At 33.8% G+C, this 23,479-nt stretch overlaps 1 protein-coding gene across 4 annotated transcripts in view; it reads right to left on the minus strand.

The window, feature by feature from the left end:
* Positions 1-1,581: 1,581 nt before the first annotated feature.
* Positions 1,582-23,479, minus strand: part of DZIP1L (DAZ interacting zinc finger protein 1 like) — a 54,964-nt gene continuing 33,066 nt past the window's right edge. For all 4 annotated transcript variants that reach the window (XM_074301622.1, XM_074301620.1, XM_074301621.1 and 1 more), the window contains 8 exons: positions 18,556-18,586; positions 16,102-16,155; positions 15,391-15,524; positions 13,247-13,439; positions 9,709-9,928; positions 5,884-6,065; positions 4,407-4,546; positions 1,582-2,053 (listed from right to left, as the gene is read on the minus strand). In XM_074301622.1, the coding sequence (XP_074157723.1) occupies positions 1,859-2,053; positions 4,407-4,546; positions 5,884-6,065; positions 9,709-9,928; positions 13,247-13,439; positions 15,391-15,524; positions 16,102-16,155; positions 18,556-18,586 (1,149 nt within the window). In that variant the 3' untranslated portion in view covers positions 1,582-1,858. The remainder of the gene's footprint in view (positions 2,054-4,406; positions 4,547-5,883; positions 6,066-9,708; positions 9,929-13,246; positions 13,440-15,390; positions 15,525-16,101; positions 16,156-18,555; positions 18,587-23,479) is intronic.

Below are 23,479 nucleotides of genomic sequence, written 5' to 3' on the forward strand. Positions count from 1 at the left end.
CCATATATTCTGAGTCCTATCTGTATAATCAAAACCAACTAACTATAATAAGCATGACCTAATGATTTTGAACCTATTTTTAAAGAAAAATTATTCTGATTTTGTTGTTGTTTGGTTGTTTCATTTGTTTTTAAATTTTTGTGATCCCATTTGGAGTTTTCTTAGCAAAGATGCTGTCATTTCTTTCTCAAGATTTTATAGCTGAGGAAACTGAGGCAAACTGGGTTAAATGACTTGCCTAGGGTCATACAGCTAGTCAGTGTCTGATAACAAATTGGATCTCACAAAAATAAGTTTTCTTGACTCCTGGCTCACTATTCTATCTACTGAACTTCCTAGATGACCATAAATGGTCAAAATGCCAATCCTGGATTATAAGGACATTGTATTATCCAGTCCATTGAAAACATCAGTATTTAACCTTGAATCTCTGAAGTCCCAAGTTTCTGAATTTTGGGAAAATTCAACAAGAACTTTCTCAGATTGCAAGTTTGATTTGAAACATCCAAACACACATTTTAGAGGCAAGTGAGAAAGTGCTCAATAAAAGAGAATTGTAAGAAGATTGAAAAGATGTGATAACTTTATCTTCAACTTTAAACTTCAACTTTATGTTGTGATAACAAAGTGATAACAAACTTCAACTTTAAAAAATAGCCTGAAGTTTTAAAAAACCCTTTACAGAGAATAAAATAATGCAATGCATTTGAAAGTATTTGGGGGAAGGAAAAATATCATAAAAAAAGAAAGAAAAAAAAAGCAAAGCATTAAAATGTTATTGCTTATACCAGTCCTTGAAGTGACTCAAAAACACATACAAAAAGTATATTTATGAACCTAAAATATAATGGATACCTTTAAGAACAAAATTCACCAGAAATTCTCTTTTCCCACAATCTTTAGAAATGCTATTATGCAGGGTGGAGGGCATATGGTTTCTGCCATTGTTTAATACTTCTCTTTCTCTCTGTCTCTCTGACTCTGTATGTGTGTCTATGTCTGTATATGTGTATGTATTTCTCTGCCCCTGTGTGTGTATATATGTCTCTGTCTCCCTTTCTCTCTGTCTCTGCTTCTGTCTCTCAGTCTGTCTTCTTCTTCCCTCCTCCCTCTTTCCCTCCCTCCTTTTTTTCCATCCTTCTCCCTCTCCCAATCCCTCTCCTCCTCTCTGTCCCTCTCCCTCTGTTCCTCTGCCATTTGATCTGAAGAGGACATAGCCTAAGCAGTCTCCTACAGGTAGAGTATATGTACTAGGTTGGAAAAGTACTATAGGAGCAAAGAAAAAGTAGTCATCCAAATGCATTTTATATACTCTTGTTTTATAATTTTTCCTCCAAAAGGGAAAAGTGATAAAATATTAAGACCTGAACATAATCACAGTGACTAAGCTTAACTCTGGACATTTGAGAAAATGCATTTCCCATCTTTCCTTGATCAGATTGAGTATCTATGAGTGTGGATAACATATTGACTGGTTCTATTCTATGGGAAATTGTATTTCCCCCTTTTTCATTTTTTAATCTGTCATAAAGAATGGGTTTGCGAAGGATGGGAGAAGGAAGAGACATATTCAGACATGAGTTCAGAAAAAAAATTCCATTAGATTATAATGGACAGGAGATGTCTTTATTTTAATTAGTTGTAACTCTGATGCTGAGCACAATGTCTGATACATAATAAGTGTTTAATAAATGTTTATTGGATTGAATTAGAAAGGAAATGGAGGTGATATATAAAGAAAGATGCCAACAAAACGGGTAAGACATAAGATGCATGAAATGAGCACTCCTAGTTGCCACTGTGAAGGTGTGATGGATGGCACCATCTCCCAGACAAGCTGGAGGCACGTCCATGCAAATCACCAGCCCACCACCCTGGGGCTACTTGAACTCCAGACACTGGTGCTCTGGGAATCTGTGGAGACCCTGCCACGCTTCTCAACTGGTTGAGACCAGGACAAATTCTGTGGCTGTTTTTTCTTCTCATTCACATCTAACTCCTGAAGAATCTCTTCGAGTGAGGAGATATCTAAGTCACTGTCATCTTCAGAAAACTGTAGTAATGAAAGAAAAGAACAATTTTACAAATGAGAAAATAAATAGTCAGATGCATCTGGATTAAAATGAAATCAAAGTACTTATTTAGGTAGAAAATGGTAAGAAGGAAGGAACATTTCTTCCTTTTCTTCAGATGCCATTCAGTTTAAAAACTACTTCTGAAATCTTGTTTTATACTTTTAATCTAATAAATGTCCTGCTAATAATAGTAACAGCTAGCATTTATATTGAATTTTAAGGTTTGTAAAGAAACTTAACATGCTATCATTTCCTTTGATACACATAAGAAGTAGGTGTTATGATTACCCCCATTTTACAGATGAAGAAAATGATGTCAAAATAAGCTAAGTCACTTGTCCAGGGTTACACAACTAATTGCAAGCCTTAAAACTCAATATAAATAGATGACACAATGGAAGCATGACCGGACCTAAGTTTCTTAAATCTGGAACATATAAAAACCCAACCTACATCTAAAGGTTTCAATGCTACATGCTCTAAGGTGTAATAAATCATGCAAATGAACCAATTGCTAGTAATAATAATTCATATTTTTATGATATTATACAGTCAACAGCATACTTTTTTTTACAATAACCTGTGAAATTGATAGGATAGGTGCTATTACCTATATTTTATATATAAGGAAATTGAGAAAGAGGTTAAAAAAAAAACCCTATTCATAACAAAAGGAAAAAAAATCCTTACAACATAAGTACTTCTATTACATCTTTGATTCCTTATTTGATAAAACAGTCTTAAGATCATTTGTTCTGACATTTGTCAGATAATTTGAATGAATATCTTAAGTATTCATTTGCTTTTATCTTTAAAAGTAGCTACTCTTTTACTCTTCCCCCACACACACACAATATAACCTAAATAATGAATATCCATTTGGACCTAAATGGCTTTATAGTATCTGGCACATTGTAAAGACCATTTATTGGGTTTTCTAATCATTTTGGTTGGATCTTACCCCTCATTATTCCATTTGGGGTTTTCTTGGCAAAAAATACTAGGGTGGTTTGCCATTTCCTTCTCCAGCTCATTTTCCAAAGGGGAAATTGAAGCAAACAGGGTTAAGTGACTTGCTTAGGGACACAAGCTAATGTCTGAGGCCAGATTTGAACTCAAGTCTTCCTGACTCCAGGCCTGACATTCTATGTGCTGTGTCTAAGACCATCTCCTAGGTGTTTAATAAATATTGATTAACTGAATGATCTACATCCCCCTTGTTAGTTAACTTTAAATAAATCACTCCTATATTCTTATTCTATCTACCAACCAAAGAGTAGATTAGGAAATCTCTGAAATATTCATTTGCTTTTATTCCTAAAACTAGATAGTCTTCCATTCTTTTTTTTCCTCCAATAATAACCTTACTGATGAGTAACCACTTGGGCCCAAATGACATCTTGTTCTGCAATAGTCCTGACCCTTAAGTTTTTATTTTAACGAGCAACTTTTTTTTCCTTTTTCACCTCCTTCAAAATGAAGGGAGGGAAAAGAAAAATTCCACATGCAAATAAATATAACCTAGCAAAACAAATTTCCCTCATTGTCAAGCTAAGACTGTTCCTGTGCAAAAAGTGAAAGCCTGAGAAGCCATCTTTGCCAAGGGTCTTCATATCTCACTCCTATTTCTAGACAGATGTAAAGAATATCCTTTCACTTGGCTCTTTTCAGCACTGAGGTGATTCAAGGCAATTTCAAAAGATTTATGATAGAAAGAACCACCCACAATCAGAGAGCTCAAAAGCATATGGCTCAAAGCATAGGATTATCTTTTTTTCTTATTTGCTTATTTTTTTTCTTTCTTGTGTTTTTTCCCCTTTGATCTGATTTTTCTTGTGCACTATAACAAATATGGAAATATGTTTAGAAGAATTGCACATATTTAACCTATATATTGGATTGCTTGCTGTCTTAGGGAGGGAGAAGGGAAGGAGAGAGAAACAAAAATTTGGAAAACAAATCTTTGCAAAAGTAAATGTTGAAAATTATCTTTGCATATATTTGAAAAACTAAAATACAATTAAAATAAAAAAGAATATCTTTTCATAAGTCTCCTTTGGACTCATGAGTTTTATGTCTGGGTTTCATTTTCTCTTTCCTGGTTTGTGTACTTTAGTTGCTACATAAATCATTCATTTGAAGAGGCATTTGCCACCAAAGTAGGGTTTGAAATAGGTAGGAAAACCTAATCGAGTTCCCTTTTCATTTTTGATTTCCTCAAACTCAAGGAGTCCTCATTCCAGTTCCTTCTGTGAGTTACCATAACGTAAAAGTAAATGACTAACTTAGAAAAGAATGTGTGTGTGACTTACACTAAACTTTATATGTTACCTGGGCCTTCTTTGCTGAGATGATTGTTTTAGATGGTCCAGTATCTGAAGCTGAGAAAAGGTTCACTCCTCCAGTAGGCTTCTTCCCAGGAGCAATTAACTGTTTTTCTAGAGTTTTGGCCATTGACTGAACTCGAGTTCCTACAAAAAAGTCAGAGGGCTTAGATCAGCACTAAAAATGTTCTACTGTTTGTGCCACCTAATCCAACTTTTATAAACCTGAAGTAGATGAAGAAAGATCAGAAGAAAGAAGAGTAAAGAGAAAGACGAAAGAATTAGGAAGAGAATGTAAAGCTTGTTTTTGCTGAAAAACCAATCAGCAAGTATTTATTGTATTACACTGGTGTGGAAATTCCCTCTACTGCTACAGAACAGCAACTTCTCTTCAATTTAGTCTTCATTAGTTGCCTGGGGCATGGAGAAGTGATTTATTAATGATCATATAACTGGTCTATATCTGAGACAGAACTTAAAACTAGATTTTCCTTACTCCAAATTTCTATTCCTACTTTACTACCTCTCATTCTGCACAGAAGACAAACTTCATAAATATTTGTTAATATAGATAATGATTATGATAACTCACTATTGCTGTTGAATCATCTTTCAGTCATGTTCGACGCTTTGTGACCCTATTTGGGATTTTCTTGCAAAGATACTGAAGTAATTCGTCATTTCCTTCTCCATTTTACAGATGACAAAACTGAGGCAAATAAGGTTAAGTAACTTGTCCAGGGTCACATAGCTAGTGAGTGTCTGAGCTGGATTTGAACTCAGGGAGAAGTGTCTTCTAGATTCCAGGCCTGGCTCTGTCCACTGCACATCTAGTTGCCCTCATGATTCACTGACTGCAATTGTTATAATATATAACCAGTCACTCTTCTAGGTTTCCTCTTATTTCCAACAACAGAAATTATAAGTAAGGAAAGGAAAAATTCTTCCTCTATGGGAAAGGGATAAAAAGCAGAGACAAAATTACTTCAGGGAGTTTTAAATATTTCTTCTCTAGATATTTTAAGACTAGACTATATATCCTTTTTCTTTTCAGAAGTGCCTTAGATAAATGTGGACAGTGATAACCTTTCAAGATCCTGTTATTCTGGGATCTAACAGGTGAAAAGTCTAAAGCTACGCATGGCTAATCAATTTAAAATAAAATTCTGAAGGCTAAGTAAGCAATTGAACTGCATCATATAAATGGGTAAAATATTAATTAATATATATGTGATCTCACTGATAACATAGGGAATTATCAGAAAATAACATTAGTTTCTATCTCTGTATCATATATAAAAAAGGATGCCAACAGAGACAGGTAGACAGACAGACAGACAGACAGACACACACACACACACACACACACACACACACACACACATATATATACGGAAAAAAAAAGATGACTAAAGGATAATTAAATTAACCAGATAAATCGACTCTTGCTTACTTCATCAACCAAATAGAAAGTGTTCATTTACCTGTGGAAGTTAGTCCACCAGAACTTGCCAAAATAGGTTCAGGGACTTTCTCATCAGAGGTTTCAGTATCAGACCAATCCCAATCATTGTCATCTTTAACAGCCATCTTAGAAGGAGCTTGAAGATTTGAATAGGAAATACGGTCTCTTTCTGAATCATCTTCAGAGGTGAAAGGTGGGGTGCTAAAATATACAAATATAGAGGAAAGGTAAAGTCATTCTTGTAGGAACTTGAGTAACATTTTCAAATATAAGTAAAATAAAATAATGGGTATGAAAGTATCCAGAAGGTTAAATGTGCTAGAAAGTATAAAAGATTCAAAGTTATGAAAAGGAATGTTAAATTCTTTAAAAGAAGGAATTTGTTTAATTTTATTTTTCTATTCTTCAGCATCTAATATGGTAGAGAAGGAACTTAAGTTTTTATTGGATTGGGTCAAAGTAGATCCCAGTGGCCTTCTAATATAACTCATGCCCACAAAAAAAAATTCCCATTTCCCAACTATAACATAACTAAGTGGGCATCCACCTTCTATCTAAAGACTTCCAATAAGAAAAATTTACTTGCTGAGGCGCATTATTCCTCTAGATAGCTCTATGCAATGGAAAATATTTCCTTCTGTTATGACTGAGTGCTTGACTTTACAAAACATAGATTAAGAGTAAGTTCTTAATGCTAAGAAGCAAAACAAGTCTAAAATTTCTTTTGAATAGCTAATTTTCAAATATTTGACAAAAACTATTATCCCCCCCTAAATCTTCTCTTTTCTTAGCTAATTATCCCTAATACCTTCATATAATCCTCAAGTGGGATGGTCTAGAGTTTCTTCAAACTTACCCTATGGATAAATTCCAAATTGCCAAAATCTTTCTTTAAAGATATTACTGAGAATTAAGAACAATGCTTCATATGTGAAGTATTTGAATTATAATAGCTAAAGAATTATAATAAAGATCTTCCATCTTCTGTATATTCTGCTTCTCTCAAACTAGTCTATGAGTATACCAGCTCTGTTTTGACTAATAGTCCAGGGAAAATAAAATGAGATAATAATTGTAAAGCATGTACTAATCACTATATTAATGTTACAGTAGTAGTTGTAGTATTAGCAGTAGGAGTAGTAATAGTAGCAGGAGTAATAATATTAGTTGCAGTAGTAGTAGGCATAGTAGTAACAGTAGTAATAGTAGCAGTAGTAGTAGTAGGTATAGTAGCAATAGTAGAGTAGTAGTAATACTTTTTACTTTTTAATAGAATTTAATTTGATAGAATAATTCAAACTAATTCTTTATTGGCTTGTCCATAGTTCTCTAACCAGCAGGCTCAACTAGTAATTTCTCCCTAAAACTTTTCTTCTGCTACACGTTTTTCATTCTAATCTAACAAGCATTTATTAAGAACCTACAAAATGCTAGGCACTATTTTGAACATAAGGATGACCAAGCAAAACAAAAGTTCTGTTTGTTTTCAAGTATTTTATTTTCTAATTTTTTTATTGTTTTTTACATTCTAATTAGGGGACATAGCATATTAACAGATACAGTGTCTACATATGGTGTTTTGAGAGAGTCTGAAACAGAAAGTCTTTGATCGGCAAAAACATCCTCATTTCAGCCATTTTCTTCTCCAGTTCATTTTGAATAAGAGATATTGAGGCAAAAAGGCTTAAGTGACTTGCCCAGGGTCTCACAGCTAATAAGGGCCAGATTTGAACTCTGGAAGATGTTTTCCTGATTCCAAACCCACTGCTTTATCCACTGTACCACATATATGTTCCTTCTCCGTGGCTTCCCATAAATTCTCTACAGAGTCTACTCAGTATTCTAGAAGCTATCCTCATTTTCTCTTGACATTGTGAGGGTACCAATGGAACATTCTTGTTGCCTACATGCCATCTTTTGTTGTCACTATATAATCAGGTAATCTTATCCTCATAGTTATGTAGGACTTATAATGAACATAGTTCATTTTTTTATTAACATCTAAAGGTTTTCAGCAGTTTCACAATACCTTCAGTTCAGTTAAATTAAAACAAGCATTTTGTGAATAGTGAACAGAAAGCTGGTGCTGAAATTCAAAAACCCCAAGATCAAATCAAATTTCAAATATTTATTAGCTATGTGCTTAACTTCTGTTAGCCTAAGTTTTATCATCTGTAAAATGGGAATATAATAATATCTACCTCCCAAGGTCGTTGTGAGGACCACAAGAAAGAACATATATAAACTGCTTTGCAAACCTTAGAGGACTATATAAATGTTGGCTACCATCATCATCATCACTGTCATTATTATTGATATTTGAAGTAATTTTATACTTGAAGTCATAGTTTGAACAAATCATGAAACATACTTCACTCATCTTGTTAGAAAGATCAGGGAATATGGGGACAGAATGTTGCATGTATTATTGAACATGGCCACTGTATCAAGATACTTTTACTTAATTTTTCTTTACAGCTAAAAAGGAAAATTCAGTTCTGAGGAGCCAGTACCTTCAAAGAATTCTACAATGAAAAAATAAAAGGTGTTAGTAAACCATTTTTTAAAGCAAGGAAGGACCAAGAATAAAAACTTATTTTTCAAACAATGGTGATATTCAGACTCCAAAGAGGTAAGGCAATGTCCATGTTGTAAGGGTAACTTTGACATATAATGCCAAGTAATTAGAATCACTTGAAGAATTGGGCATTTTCATATTTATCTTTGTAATCCTCAGGCCTCGCACAGAGCTTGACATATAATAAGCATAATATAATAACCAGAAAATGTTTTCTTATTAATTGATTGATTGGTTGGTTTAACCTTTCAGTGGCCCCAGACAGCTCTAAAACAACTCTACAAATAGAGGATCAATCTGCATTACTAAAAGGGAGGTTCCTTCTTGGTAGTTCCCTAAACCAATAAAATGGTAGTTCCAGTCTGAAAACAAACAAGCAAAAATAAAATAAATTAAAAATCAAGGGAGGCTAAAAGAATACAGTTATTTTTACTCCACCCTTCCTAAGCTGAAATGCTCTATTCCCAAAGACTTTTGCCAGAGAATGACTTCACCTGTATCCTGAGTCCCACTCTCACTGCTTTCTCCCCCAGGGACAGCAGCAGTTGGGAAGATAAGTCAATGGCAAAGAGAAGCAATTGTCATTGTATAACTGTTACTCTCTCCACTCCTAGGTATCCCATGTTTTATGGCTGTGCTTGGTACTGCTCTAAAGTAGGAAATCATTAGAGGAACCAATTTCTCTAAAGCTAATCTAGACATAGCCTAGACTGTATACCCATGCAAAAGAAAGTTCTGAAAGGATATAAACAGGGCAGTTTTATTACTATTAAATTTAATTTAACATGTATTTTAAAAAATTATACATCATCCAAAATTACCATTTTATATTTTTCAAAAATGAGCTGAGATCCTACTCTACATCATATGTTAACCACTAGTAATTGTCAATATATCTCTAGGTAAGGATATGTTAGAGACATTTAAAAGTGGCTCCTCAAATGGAAATTTTTTTGTTCCTATACATTTTGACTGCAAACCAGAACTTGATTTATTTTGTGGATTATGTAGATTTCAGAAAGCGATAAAGAAAATTTTAATAATCCAGATAAAACTTAAATGGGTATCCTGTTCATTAACCACTACCACACACTTCCCTAGCTTGTTGGTAACATTTACTAGCACACTCCTGCTTCTAGAGGTACATTTAAGTTCCAGAAGGAAAAATTTGGAAGTGGAAAAAGGAATAGGTTTAAGCTTAGGTTTAGCCATGCATATGGTTATCACAGAGAGAACACTGTTAATAGCTATGAACTTGAGCCTCACCTCAGTCCAGGCCTAGGGGAAACAGGAGGACCTGTAGGACCATGAACTTTGCTCCGTGGAGTTGGGACTGGTATCTGTGATGTGACAGGCACATGGCTGACTTTGCCCTGAGCTGGTGTTGGCTTAGGTGATACTGTTCGTTGAGACTGTGATTCTACTCTCAGCGTTCTGGACTTCTGCTGAGCTTCTCTTGTGGACGATGAGCTCCTCTCACTTTTGACTAGGAAATGAAGAGGACTGAATAAATACATATTCATACCAAGTACAGATGGCAACCCCATCAAGTGTTCTTAGATGAAAGCAAAAATCTTGGCGGGAATATTGGGAATGAAAAAATTGACCCAGCCAAATCTTGTTCAAATACTGTCAATATTACATTCAAAAACTCCTGAGTATATTTAGCATTGGACTGTAAGTCAGAAAAGCAGGGGTATAATTCTAGATCAATAACTAACTAATGTTTTTGAGTAAATCATTTTCCCTTTCTGATCCTCATTTTCTCATCTATAAAGTGAGAGGCTATATTTGGATGATCTCCAAATTTTTCCCTATCTCTAAAATATTATTCCATCCTAAACAAACAAATCCCTTCATGCATAATAGGAACTCAATACAGATTTGTATAATGGAATTAAATATAATTTATTTTAAAAAGTACATTCTCTACTGGTAGAGGTAGCAGATATTAATTTATCTTTAAGGTATTGGAACACAAAAACGAGAAAACTAAGAAGGAAAAAACAAGGACAGAAAACATTCTTTGTTCAAGAGATTGTTAAATACTAGCATCTCTTTCCCTTTGCTTAAACCTCGAGAACATGGCTTCTTTTCCATGTTTTTCCTGGTAGAAGGCTGATTTTCTTGATAAGTCAAGATTTTGAGAGAATAGAAAGACTGGTGGACCTTGATCAGGAGACTTGCATCTTAGTCATGAACTTAGCACTAATATATACAACCTCACTGGTTCAGTTTTCAAAGTATTTTAGAAAATTTGACAAGAAATTCCCAGTTAAGTCCCTGGGTGGCAGTATTTACCCGGGCAAAGGGCCACATGTTTTGGCGAAATCCCAGAGAATACAACACAAAAGTAAACAGGAAGCATCATCGCTTATTTTTACAGCCAAGTCACTCTAGCTGTGGCCTAAATCACAATCCCAGGACTTCATCATTCAAGCCTATATTCTTGACTGGAATGCTTGGATCCATAGTGCAAGAAAGCCTCTCCACAAGAAGTCTTAGCAGTTATTTCTAAACCAAGATTTAACTATATCTGTGGAGATTTTTATGATGGAGAAGTTGAAAATTCAAACACTGAACATCTTCATTGTGAATTCACTCATTCTGTTCTTGCTGACATAAAATTAATCAAATCAAATGTCTGATTATAAAAAAGCATATTTACCCTGAAGTGGGCACTTTCTAAGATGGAAAATAGATGAACTTGCAATAACAAGAAAATAAGAAAAATACTAGCGTGGCGACAAGAAGGTATAGTATCAAAGAATATGTAAATGCTTATTCTTTTCCTTTCCTTACTCTAGCATTATGCCAATTGTTGAAGTTGGCACAAGACAAGGATAACATACGCCCCTGATCATGAGGGGCATAGGAAGCAAGGCTCATGAACAAGAAATCAAATAAAACAACATGGGATATTATTCAATTCTTCAACCATTTATTGAACCATGTTGCAGGTACCATTATCAAGGCTTGATTATACAAGAGCTGTACTGATTTTTTCAAATGCTAAAGGAACTCAGAAAATCATATGTGTTAGGGTAATGGTAGAAAATAAAAGGGAGGTAAGCCTAAAAATTTTGAACAGGACATGGCTACATAGAAAGGATTTGGATCAGCAGCATTCAGAGGAATGCTGAAACAAGCTTTTGGGGTCTATTTGAAGACAACTTTAAAATACAAATAGATACTAGAAGATGCTTTAAATCAAATAGATTAAAGCTACATGATTTCTATTGAAACACAATACAAAGTTATTCACACTCCACAAGGTCCTAGCTGAATTAAGCAGAAAACAGTAAATAAAAGGTTCCTCCTACCATCCTGACTGGACTGAGGTTGAAGGAGAGGAGGAAGAGAAAGGGATCAGCAATTAAAAGAAAAAATAGTGGCCTTCACTTAGAAGTCTGGAGAATAATGACAGTCATTTATTGCCTTTATGAAAGAAAGAATGGAAGATTTGGGGAGGAACTGAAATAGGAAGGTCAAATTAGATATAAAGAATATCTCAAAAGTTATATACTGAAAACGTTAGTGAAGAAAATGAAAACTATTCTTGAGCTTTTTAAACAACAGTATAAGAACATATCCATCTGAAAGGAGATTCAACTTATTTATAAGTAGGAATGCAACTTAATTAAATTCACTTTCAGACCTAAAAATATCAAAGACAGAAAGAAAACTCCATCATATAACAATATACAAAGTACACATATACTTTTATATTATTAAGGAACTAGAAACAGAGTGAGTATTCATTGATTGGGAAATGGCTAATAATCTAAATCCATAAGTAAATAAAAATGATTTCTTAATTCTTAATATGTTTGTCCAGTAGAAGCACCAGGAAATGTTATAAGTATTGAGCTCTATATGAGATCTGAGAGTCTTATTATCCATTTATAATCCTATTTGCCTTTTCCAATAGCCTAATTTCTTTTAGGCCCATGGCTCATTTGCTGGAGCTAATTTGTATGCAGTGACCACCCAAGAAGCTCTTACACTGAAGGGAGTCCTACAAAGGTTGGGGAAAGTTTCCAATATTAAGCCTTAAATATTCACATTGTAGTTAAGAAATAGCAAGGGAGTCTTTTCTGACAGTTTCTGTTTGAGGACCTAGAGGCAGAGGTAATATGGGACAGCAGAATAATGCAAGATAGTGAAATAGAAAGAATATTTGTTTGGGGAATCAGAAGACCTGAGTTTGAAATCCAACTTAATCATAATAACAATAGTAAAAATAGTTACTTTGTGCTAGGCACAGTGGCAAGTTCTTTACAATTATTATTTAATCCTCACAACAACTTTGTTAAATTGGTGCATTATTATCCCCATTTTACAGATGAGGAAATTGAAGCAAACCAGTTTTAGGTGATTTTGCATAGGGTCACATAGCTAATAAGTGTCTGAGACTGAATTTGAACTCAGGTCTCTCTGACTTCACAGCCAATATCTATGTACCACCTAGATGCCCAATGCCTGGGTTATTTCCTTTTCTAGATTTTACCTTTAACCTCCAAAAGAGTTTTCTAAGTCTAGATATATATAGATCTAAAAATCTACAATTCTCACTTTAAGGTAAAGAAGCAAATTATTATTTTAGCCAAGTTGCTTAATCTGTCTCAACTTTAGCTGTCTCATTTGTAAAAGGAAGGATTTGGATCTGATGGTCTTTAAGGGTCTTTAAAATTCTGAACTATTCATAACATAGCCTCAAATTCTATGAATATTGATGTACAATAACTAGAATTCCCCATGTTTCCTACACAGTTTCCCAGAGACAATTCCTCTACCTACTTACCTACAGCCACCTTAGCAGGCTGTAACAGTGTGCTTTCATTCTGCTGCCTTTCAATGACTTTTCGAGCCACCTCCTTGATAAGCTTGTCCCTTAGTTTCAAGAGTTCTGAAAACCTTTTGGCTTTCTGTTCTCGGTGGGCTTTTAATATTGATTCCAGATTTCTGTGAGTCTGATCAGAAATTCCCTTTGTACCCTAAAATAAACAAAAATAGATGATAGATACAACTAATCTGTGTCAGAATTCTAAAAAATTCAGGAAGAAAAATGTTATTTGCCTCCAGAGAAAGAACTGATGGAGTCTGAATGCAGATCAAAGCAGACTTTTTTTCACTTTATTTTTCAAAGTTTTTTTTTTAAATCTGTGTTCTTTTGCAAAATGACTAATGTGGAAATATGTTTTGCATGACTAAATATGTATAATCTATATAAAATTGTTTATCATTTAAGGAAAGAGGGAGCACAGAGAAGAAGGGAGAGAATATGGAACTCAAATTTTCTTTGAAGGAATGGAAAAAAATAAACATGCCCTCCTGGCAGTTACAATTACTAGTCTGTCCTACGCCCAACAGAGTACCTTTGACCACTGACCTTTGCAGCGTCAACTCTACCCGGCTCGCCTCCTCTGAGGCTTTCAAAGGTCTCTGGCCACAATTTCTTAAATCTATAGTTTAATAACCGGTAACACTCTCAAGAACAGGCACATGTAATCTTAAAAGCCTTTATTATACCTACTCACATAATGCCCTGACTTGTTAACTCCTTAGTGAACACCTGGTCTGAAGACCCACATGTTCACTACCAAACTCCTTACCTCTCGGCTATCCATCACCGTGGCTCGGCTAGGGAGCCAGATTAAAGAGAACAACTGCTGTCTGCAGTGGGCTTATAAAGGGCCTGTGAGGTCACACACAGCCAACCAGCAAGAGAGCCGTCACCCATTGCGAAGTTATCTCAATATGGCCAGGATCCCACCCACAGGGCAGTCCTATATCCACAGAAATTACTTCTGGGCTACTCAAATCTCCTGTTGCACTGTGGCGCCGCCCATTTAAAGGACCCTTACATATTACTTTAAATATTTATTTAAATATAAGAAGAGAGAGATGTCCTTCTTATACATTCTCTTTAGTTTTATTTCTAAATATTTTCCAGGCCACCAGGAATAATAAAGAAAATAATAGGGGCAGCTAGGTGGCGCAGTGGAACCAGCCTTGAAGTCACTTCAATACTTTATACTTCCTTGCTGTATGACCCTGGGCAAGTCACTTAATCCTAGTTGCCTCAGCAAAAAAATAAATAAATAAAATAATAATAATAGCTCATATTTATATATCATTCTAAGGTTTACAAAGCACTTTACATAGTTTATTTCACTTAATTTCCACTTCACAAATCTGGAGTAGAGATCATCTTCACTTAAAGCTGAGGAAACTGAGGCTCAGAAATATTAAGTAGCTTGCCCATTTTCACACAGTTAGTGTCTAAAATAAGATTTGAAAAACCAAATCCAAAAGAGGCACCTTGGTGATATAACAAAGTGATGGAGCTGTAATCAGGAAATCCTAAATTTATATAGAGCCTCAAATATTTACAAACTATGGGACCTGAACAAGTGTCTTCTGTTTACCTCAACTCCGAAGAATAATAATAATAGCATCTAACTTTCCAGGGTTCTTGTAAGGATAAAATGAGATGATATTTGAAAATGATTTATAGAACTTAAAACACTACATAAACACTAACTATTGTTTTTTCACTGTCTTTATTCTGCTCTCACTCCTGATTACAGAAGCAGATTTCCCACTAATAAAACAAGAAGTCTGGAGACTTTGCCATTCAACTGCTTTAAAACAATTATTTTGAATAGTATGTGTAAAACAAAATGTAATTCATTAAGAGTCTAATTATTTTTCTTTGCTTGCCTTTTATTTTGTAGTCTTTAACATATATATATATATATATATATGTATATATATATTATATGTGTATATGTTTTTCCCAAATAAAGTTAAGCAGTGAAAGAACAACTAACAAATTTGTTAATTATATTGTCAAATATAATTCATTAGTTTAAGAACATTTTATATCTCAGAACATCTCAGCAAGGAAAAATATATAGTACTCCTTCACTCATAGAAACTTGCCCTTTTTAGTCCCATGCTTTCCAGTTTTTCTTCAAGGGTTTCCTCTAGAATTGGTCGAAACTGCTTCAGTAAATTAGGGTTCCTTCTCAGTGCTTCCAGCACTTTCTGCTTTCTATCTAAGGAGTCCTCCAACTCTGCAATACAATCAAATTACTGAGTTAGACAATCCATTTAGAATGCCTTCTTCCCCAGCAGAGGTACTTTTCAAACTTGACCCTAACTCTATAGACTGCCCTGTAATGATTATCCTAATGTAAGCCTCTGACGTCTGGCTGGTTTTCTAATGCATACATTGAGAACTCAGCAGAGCTCACATCCAGTAAAAATTACCAGAGACAAAAGTCTCTACCCAAGAATTAGACTCACTTGGGTGATGTCTCAAACTCAAATTTTCTGGACTCCCATGTTGATAGCTTTAGCTATCAATATGAAAGATATCAATGAAATTACAATACAGTCTTTATTTCATTATTTTAGATGTATTAGTTATAGAGATAGTATATTTACTGCTTTGGAATGACTAAAATTATAATTCCATACTTAAAAAAAAAGAGGCCTCTATCCTAGAATATAATTATCCAATTGAGAGAAGAAAACCATAGGATTCCTGATTCCACCTACAAAAATGCTTCTGAAACCTTATCTTCTTTTATGAGTATCTCTAACTATAAAGTATATAAAAAGACAAAGTAAGAAAATAACTTTTCCCACCTTCTTGTGTGGAATCCTCTTCTGTGTCTTCTGCCTTTGTTACTTGATGGATCACTGTCAAAACAACAACAAAAAACTTGTTGAGGGTTCCATCCCATGTTGTCTCCATCCCACATTCCTTCTCCAAGAAGCAGTGGTCTAACAGGAAAAGCATTCTGACAGATAGAAAACTTGAGTTTGACTCTCAGCCCTCTCATTTACTGTCTTAGGAAGTCATTTAGCTCTATGCTGAGCCTTTGTTCCCATTTTCGTTCTTTTGTTGGAAGAGGTTTGGAAGTGCAGCACTGCTTATCTGGGTAGAAAGCTGACTTGCTCCAGTTGGTCTATTTTTAAGCAACCTGGTGGTACCCAGCTTTAAAGGGCTCATCTTATTGGTGTCAGACTTGGGGTGACATTAGCTCTACTGTAGCTCAGAACTCTGAAGTCACATAACTCTGCAGTTTCAGTGTCTCAAAAAAGCAGGGTTTACAAATATGTATGATACCATAGCATCCATTTCCACATCAATAAAACAGGCAAAATATTTGATCCATATAAATCACAGGATTTAAAATAGTGTGTCAAGTGCTTTGTTAAACAAAAACAAATAAAAAACCTAAACATGTGAGTTTGCTCTTATTATTAATTCTCTTTAACACAAAGAAATTGAAGAATATAAAACCCAAAAGCATCAACAAACTTTAGCTTTTTAAAGACTTTTAGGCTTTGTTCATAATTCAGCTCTCAAGCAATCCAATTCAATTTAACAAGCATTAAGAACTTCCCATACATTGTATGAGGGGATATAAAAACAAAAATGAAAACATCTGATGTTAAGAAACTTACTTCCAACTAGGGGAAAATAATATGGCAGCAGAAGTATGGCATATGATGCAATGGTCCTCATACTTTTTATCTCAGTTTCCTTTTATATGCTGAAAAATTGAGAGACCCTTTTGAAAGACCTCTTTTTATATTCATCTCTATATATAATTTTAGAAATTAAAGTCTGTTAGTGCTATTGTGGAGATAGTTTTGTCTTCAAAGATGACCAGGGGTTCCCAGACCACACTTTGAGAACTGCTTGGTAGTGTAAAGTAAGTTAAAGTAAAGAAGACCTCCATTCATATACTATCTCCAACATTAGTTGTCTGATTCTGAGATAATCACTGAATTTCTCTACATCTAAGTTTCTTCATCTATAAAAGGAGGAGAGTGAACTCCCTGACTTTTAAGGTCCTATAAAGGCAGCTAAATGTCTCAATGGACAGAATGCTGGATTTGGCATTAAAAAAACCTGAATCTAGCTGTGTGGCTCTAGGCTAGTCACTTGACTTCTGTGAATTTACTCATCTGTAAAATGGGTATAATAATAATTCCTAATTTTCAGGGATGTCACCACAGGAAAGGAGATAGGACCAGTGAAGAAATCATCCTGTCAGGAGCACCTAATCTTTTCAACCATCATATGGAAGCCATCCCTTTAGAAATTCAATTGTTCAAAAAAGGAAGTTATTGCCAATAAAGACTTTGGTGCTGTTCAGTGCTTTAACATCAGAAACTACTATCATTTTATCAGTGGAATTGACATTAAGGAAGAAGAATTAACATATACTTTGCTGCTGTCCCCCTAGGACCATAGGACATTTCCAAACCTTCCTCACATGTTATCTTTGATATTAGAATGTGAGCTCCTTCAGAGCAAGGATTGACTTTCCTATTTGCATTAGCTCTAACCTCTATCCCCAGTGTTTAGGGCAGTATTTTTTGTACAGGAAGTACTAAATAAATGTTTCATTCATTCATTCATTCATCCATCCAAGGATAGATGAAGAAATTTATCTGAGAGGTGGTTGAGGAATTAACACAAAGCCCAAGATGACATCAAGTTATATGTTTACACATATACATAAGTATACATATACACATGCATCTTCCATATTTGGACATGTGTCTTTATATTTCCTTCAATGTCTACCACAGTGCTTTGCACACAATATTAAATACATATTGAAATAACTGACATCAGTGTCATATCTATATAATAAAATTGTTTCCCATCTTATCTTTGAGCAAAGTCCCCTTCTAATCCATACCTTATTGTGAATAGTCCTTCTCAACTCTAAATTTCAGCCAAATAAAAATTAGATGCATGGCATGTAGTTATAGGGACATGGATTTCAGTTATAAAACATGCCAATGCAAATTAAAATTGCTATATAAAATTCTATTGTCCTAGATTTAAATGCTTTTTTTTTTCAATTTCATATTCTTTTCTTAGGGCATATGACCAAAGGACATGAAAAAGAATCATTTGAAACAACCAAAGACTATGTGTTAGATATTATTACTAGGTATTAAAAATCTTATTACTTTTATTAGATTTCTTAAGAGTGTGGTTGGAAGATGGAATTGGGAAAGACCATATATGAAAGACCACAACTAGTCCAATTCATTTAAAAAATAAAAACTTACCTTCCTCCTTTCTGAGAGACATCCTTTTAATCTGCAAAAATTTAAAATAAGGAAAATAAGAAGCAGATTGAATGACTTTTATAAATTTTTTTCTATGCTCTGAGCAATTGTTCTCTCAGAAGTAGAGCAGGAAAGGCAAGAGTGAGAAATAAAACATTAGCATATTAGTCAAAAGAAATGGGTTTTCACTCTGGTTTGACCAATTCCTAAACTTAATTTTCAGCAATTCTCTTCATTATCCTGAGTCCTATCTATTCATCTGCCTGATGACTACAGTGATATTTGTCCTGACTGCCTTAATAAAGGCCACTTATAAAGAACTACACACACACACACACACACACACACACACACACACACACACACATACACTCACACACACATCAATCTTCCTATAAGAACAGCAACATGAATGAAAATTATTTATTCAATAAACCCATAACAATATTACTGTTAAATCAATTTCATATTGGTGGTAACTAAGAATGTACTCTCAATACCTTACAAACCATGATTTGTGTTTCCCACTGCACCAATGAAAGAGGATTTACCAATCATAACTTATTCATGGTGGTTCTCCATCTAAAGAAATATGCCTTCAGTCAGTTGCTAAATAAGAAAGACATTGAGCATAATGCCTAGCACATGAAAGTATGAATGAATGAAATGTGAAGTTGGAATCAAAAAGTCCCAAGTTCAAATGTTGCCTCAGAAACTTAACTAGTTGTGTGAACCTGGAAAAATCACTTAATCTCTTGTAGCCTCAGTTTGCTCATCTGTAAAATATAAATAATAATAGTACTTATTTCATTGGGTGATTATGAAGTATACAGGAAATAACATGTTAAATGCTTTGTAAATCGTTAAGCACTATAAAAATGTTAGTTTTATTAAGTATTATAAATACTTATTCAATAAATGAATATAATCATTCATGCTAAAGTATTTAGAGATGATAAGGCCTTATCTATATCCCATTTCCAGACAAGTTTGCAATATAATGGGATAATTCAATTAATAAATTTAATGACTGAGTTTAATAAACAACCCTAACATATTACCCACTTCTTCTGGATATTTGCATTTTACAAATGTCCCTTGGCCCTTCAAATCCCCATTCTGCTTCTACAATTATATTGGCAATATGGCAAGAAAGAGGGCAGACACTATTGAGATCACACAATCTATTTAGACTATAAACTTGAATTTAATTTCTGGTATTCTTGACAGGAGATCATGGTCCAATAACCAATGAATCAACACATGCTACTAAAGGAATTTTATCATATCCCTATTCAAATTTTTACTCTCAATAAACAAAAAGACAAGAAGTTAGTAATAACTCCAAGGGAAGTTCATGGGTTCTCTGCTCTGAGAAGTGAATAAATAAATTGGCAGAAATGGTTTCATTTTTTTTTACTCAAAGATTTAAAAAATCATTTAATGAGATACTTGGTAATATAATTTTGCAATACTCATAATGAGTATTAGGAAACAGTAAAGAAGGCAATTTTTGCTTATACATTGCAAAGGATTATACATAAAGAATTTTGATGAAAAACTTGACAGAATCTCCTAAATTATGTCAATGGCATTCTGATGCCAAATGACTTGAATTTAAATGTAACTTCAAAGTAGGACAATAAAGATTTGTTGGTAAATGTATCAAGAAATGAAAAAGGTGAAAATATTTTAGATTGTTTAGAAATACCTGTTCATCTCAAATACTTTCTTCCAGAGAACTAGAAATCATTGGATGAGGTGAACATAGAACATTATAGTAATTTTTAAAAATGAAGTTAGCTATATTTAACCAAAAGGGTATAAATCAATTACAGCAATAAATATTTAAAAATCATCTGTTTGGATGCAGCTAAATTATTGACTTATTAAAATGAAAATTAAAGGGGGCAGCTAGGTGGCGCAGTGGATAGAGCACCAGCCCTGAATTCAGGAGGACCTGAGTTCAAATCTGATCCCAGACACTTAGCACTTCCTAGCTGTGTGACCCTGGGCAAGTCACTTAACCCCAGCCTCAGGGGAAAAAAAATAAAAAAAGAAATAAAATGAAAATTAAAGCAAATATTATATTAAAAGACTTTTTAAAAAAGATTAAAAGACAGAAGGGAGAGATAGTGAAAAGCATATAAAGACATGACCAGAATCTTGAGAAAAATATAGACAATGACTAAATTAAGGTAAGTGAAAAGAGAAAGCTAATATCATATAATATAATCATACAGTTAAACACAAAAATGACTATAAGGCTTAATGTTGTCCCAGGAGAACAGATACTGAAATGTGTCTTCCTCTTTTAGGCAGAGATGGGAGAGTATGTATACAAAGAGTACTATAGATGTGCAAATACTTCAGTCACTGTATCTCTTGGTCTCGCATAACACTTTCTTAATTACATGAAAGAAACTCATTTGAAAAAGAGAATAATATCTAGAAATGACTGATATCCAAAAAAAAAAAAAAAGTCATCAATAAGATTTTTTAAAAGAACTTAGACTTAGTCAGAAAATTCATTTCCCAAGTTTACACTTCCTAGCTTTGTAACCATGAAATTTTTTGAACCTTGTTTTTTTTTTTCATATTAAGGCAATTGAAAGTATAGTGGATAGGGTGCTGAATCTGGAATCAAGAAGATCTGCATTCAAATCCAGTTTCAGACACATATAAGCTCCTGGGTAAGTCATTTAGACTTTCCTTTAGTTTTCCCAAATGTAAAATGGGGATAAAAACCCCTTTGCATGATTGTTATGAAGATCAAATGAAATTATATTTGTGAAGCACTTAAAAGAATGTCTAACATATGATGGGTGCTATATAAATGTTTATTCCCCCATCCCTCACCTATTAAATGTAGATAAACAGCTACCTTATGAGGTTTTTATAAGTGAGGTGTTTTATTAATTTTAAAACTATATATGTCAACTCCAAAAAAGTGTAGAGTATATAAAAGTTAAAACATTAATTCTACCTATTATTGGTTCTTAGAAAAGAATTGATAAGAAATACTTGCTACAACAGGAAACAGAACTCCCAAATAGCACACAATAATGACAAAATCTTGTGTAAAATACAAATTTCTTTTCTAAAACATTATAGGGGAAGTTCACAAATAGTATTGCCTCACTAGACAGCAAAGTGTAGTTGCATAAAAAATAAGCATTCAGAAAATTTTCTATGAGATATTGTTAGGCAATAGCATCCCAAGAGCATTTATGAATGAAACAAAAGAGAGAACAATGAATATATGCAAAAATGGGACTGATCTATTGATAATTCATAGGATCTATTTTCATTACCAAATATTGTAGAACTACCACTTTTGGATTCTATCACCTTGGTGCTCAAACAACAATGGCGCATAAAGCTGAAGTGAGAAAAAGAATGGATCTGAACAAATACATAAAAGAATTCTATGGTAGTGCTGACACTACCTTGGAAGTACTCAAAGAGAGAAAGATTCCAAGAAATCATACTTCTACCAAGAAGATGACCAAAAATACAATGATCTCTCTATATGCGCTCATTTCATGTCTATAAAATATTTACAAGAAAAGTTGATGTATGCATATATCATGGATATTCTTGGCAGAAACTTAAGAAGAAAATAGGTTTTTGAAGATAATTCTCTATCAAAAAGTCTTACAGTTACAAAATGGTAGAGATACTTAGAGAATATAATAACTCACTGTCTGGTGGTTTGTTTATTTTTAAAGTGAATCTCAGAACACTATAAAACTTCATCACTAAAATTTTTAAATGAGAGGAAAAGGCTAATTTTATTTTCTGCATTAGAAATACAAAGTAGATGAAACTGTGTATTATCCAGGTTGTGATGTGATTTAGTGGACCAATGGACCAATATTCCATTGTGTTTATCTGGGTCAACCTCTAAAAATGAACATTCCTCAATGCTTTCAATAATTCTAAAAGGTCAAGGTTATTCACTGCATTCCAGGCCACCATATAGACTTATGAGACTATGAAGGAGAGAGTAAGATATGACTTTGAGCAGCTCTGCCTCACTTAAATCCAATTCATATACAATTCATGATGTCACTCTCGTGTTGTCATTGGTCCTCTTTAATAACAAAGGATGAATAATAGAAAGCCAATGTCACAAGTAGTCATCTTTGTGGCCATTATTCTCCAAGAGATAGTATCAGGCTACAAATAATGTAATACTACTCTTTGAGAAAAATCAAAATTACAAGTAACCCCAAAGTCAATGAAAAGATTAATGATAAGTATAAGTGAGAGCACTGAAAAAAAAGGTTGAATTTGGAGTCAGGAAGACCCAAATTCAAATCTTGTCTAAGACACTTACTAGTTTTGTAACCTGGGCAAGTCCTTCAACCTCTGTCTGCCTCAATTTCTTCATCTATTAATCTGGAACTTAACTCTCATGATTCTTATAAGGATAACATGAGATAATATTTATAAAGTAGTTGGCAAATTTTTAAGCATTATATAAAAATGCTAACTATTATTGTCATTATTATCATCAACAGCAATGACAAAATTTGAAGAAGTCATATAAAAATCTACATCAAAGACATGACCAGAAAGAGATAAACCAGTTACATAGATAGACTAAGAGAAGAAATGGATAGCTCGTGCCCTATAGGTTAACAGTAAGATATTAAAAGAATCACAGGAAGATCCCTGGAATTTTATATTATGATTTGTGCAGAATGAGGTGACAGACAATCATTGAGATCCTTACTATTAAAGAGACTACCCATACTATTGAAACCCCAGCCCAATCAAAGTGTTAAATTCTAATAAAATAATTTGGTTCTCTAAGGGTGACATTTCAGGTATTAACAACAATTTAATGAAAGATATATTTTTGTACAGAAGAATTTTATGTAAAATCAGGAAGAGGCAATCATGTTTGTTTAATTAA

This window comes from Sminthopsis crassicaudata, chromosome 3 (assembly GCF_048593235.1).
Source record: "Sminthopsis crassicaudata isolate SCR6 chromosome 3, ASM4859323v1, whole genome shotgun sequence".
Lineage (NCBI taxonomy): Eukaryota > Metazoa > Chordata > Mammalia > Dasyuromorphia > Dasyuridae > Sminthopsis > Sminthopsis crassicaudata.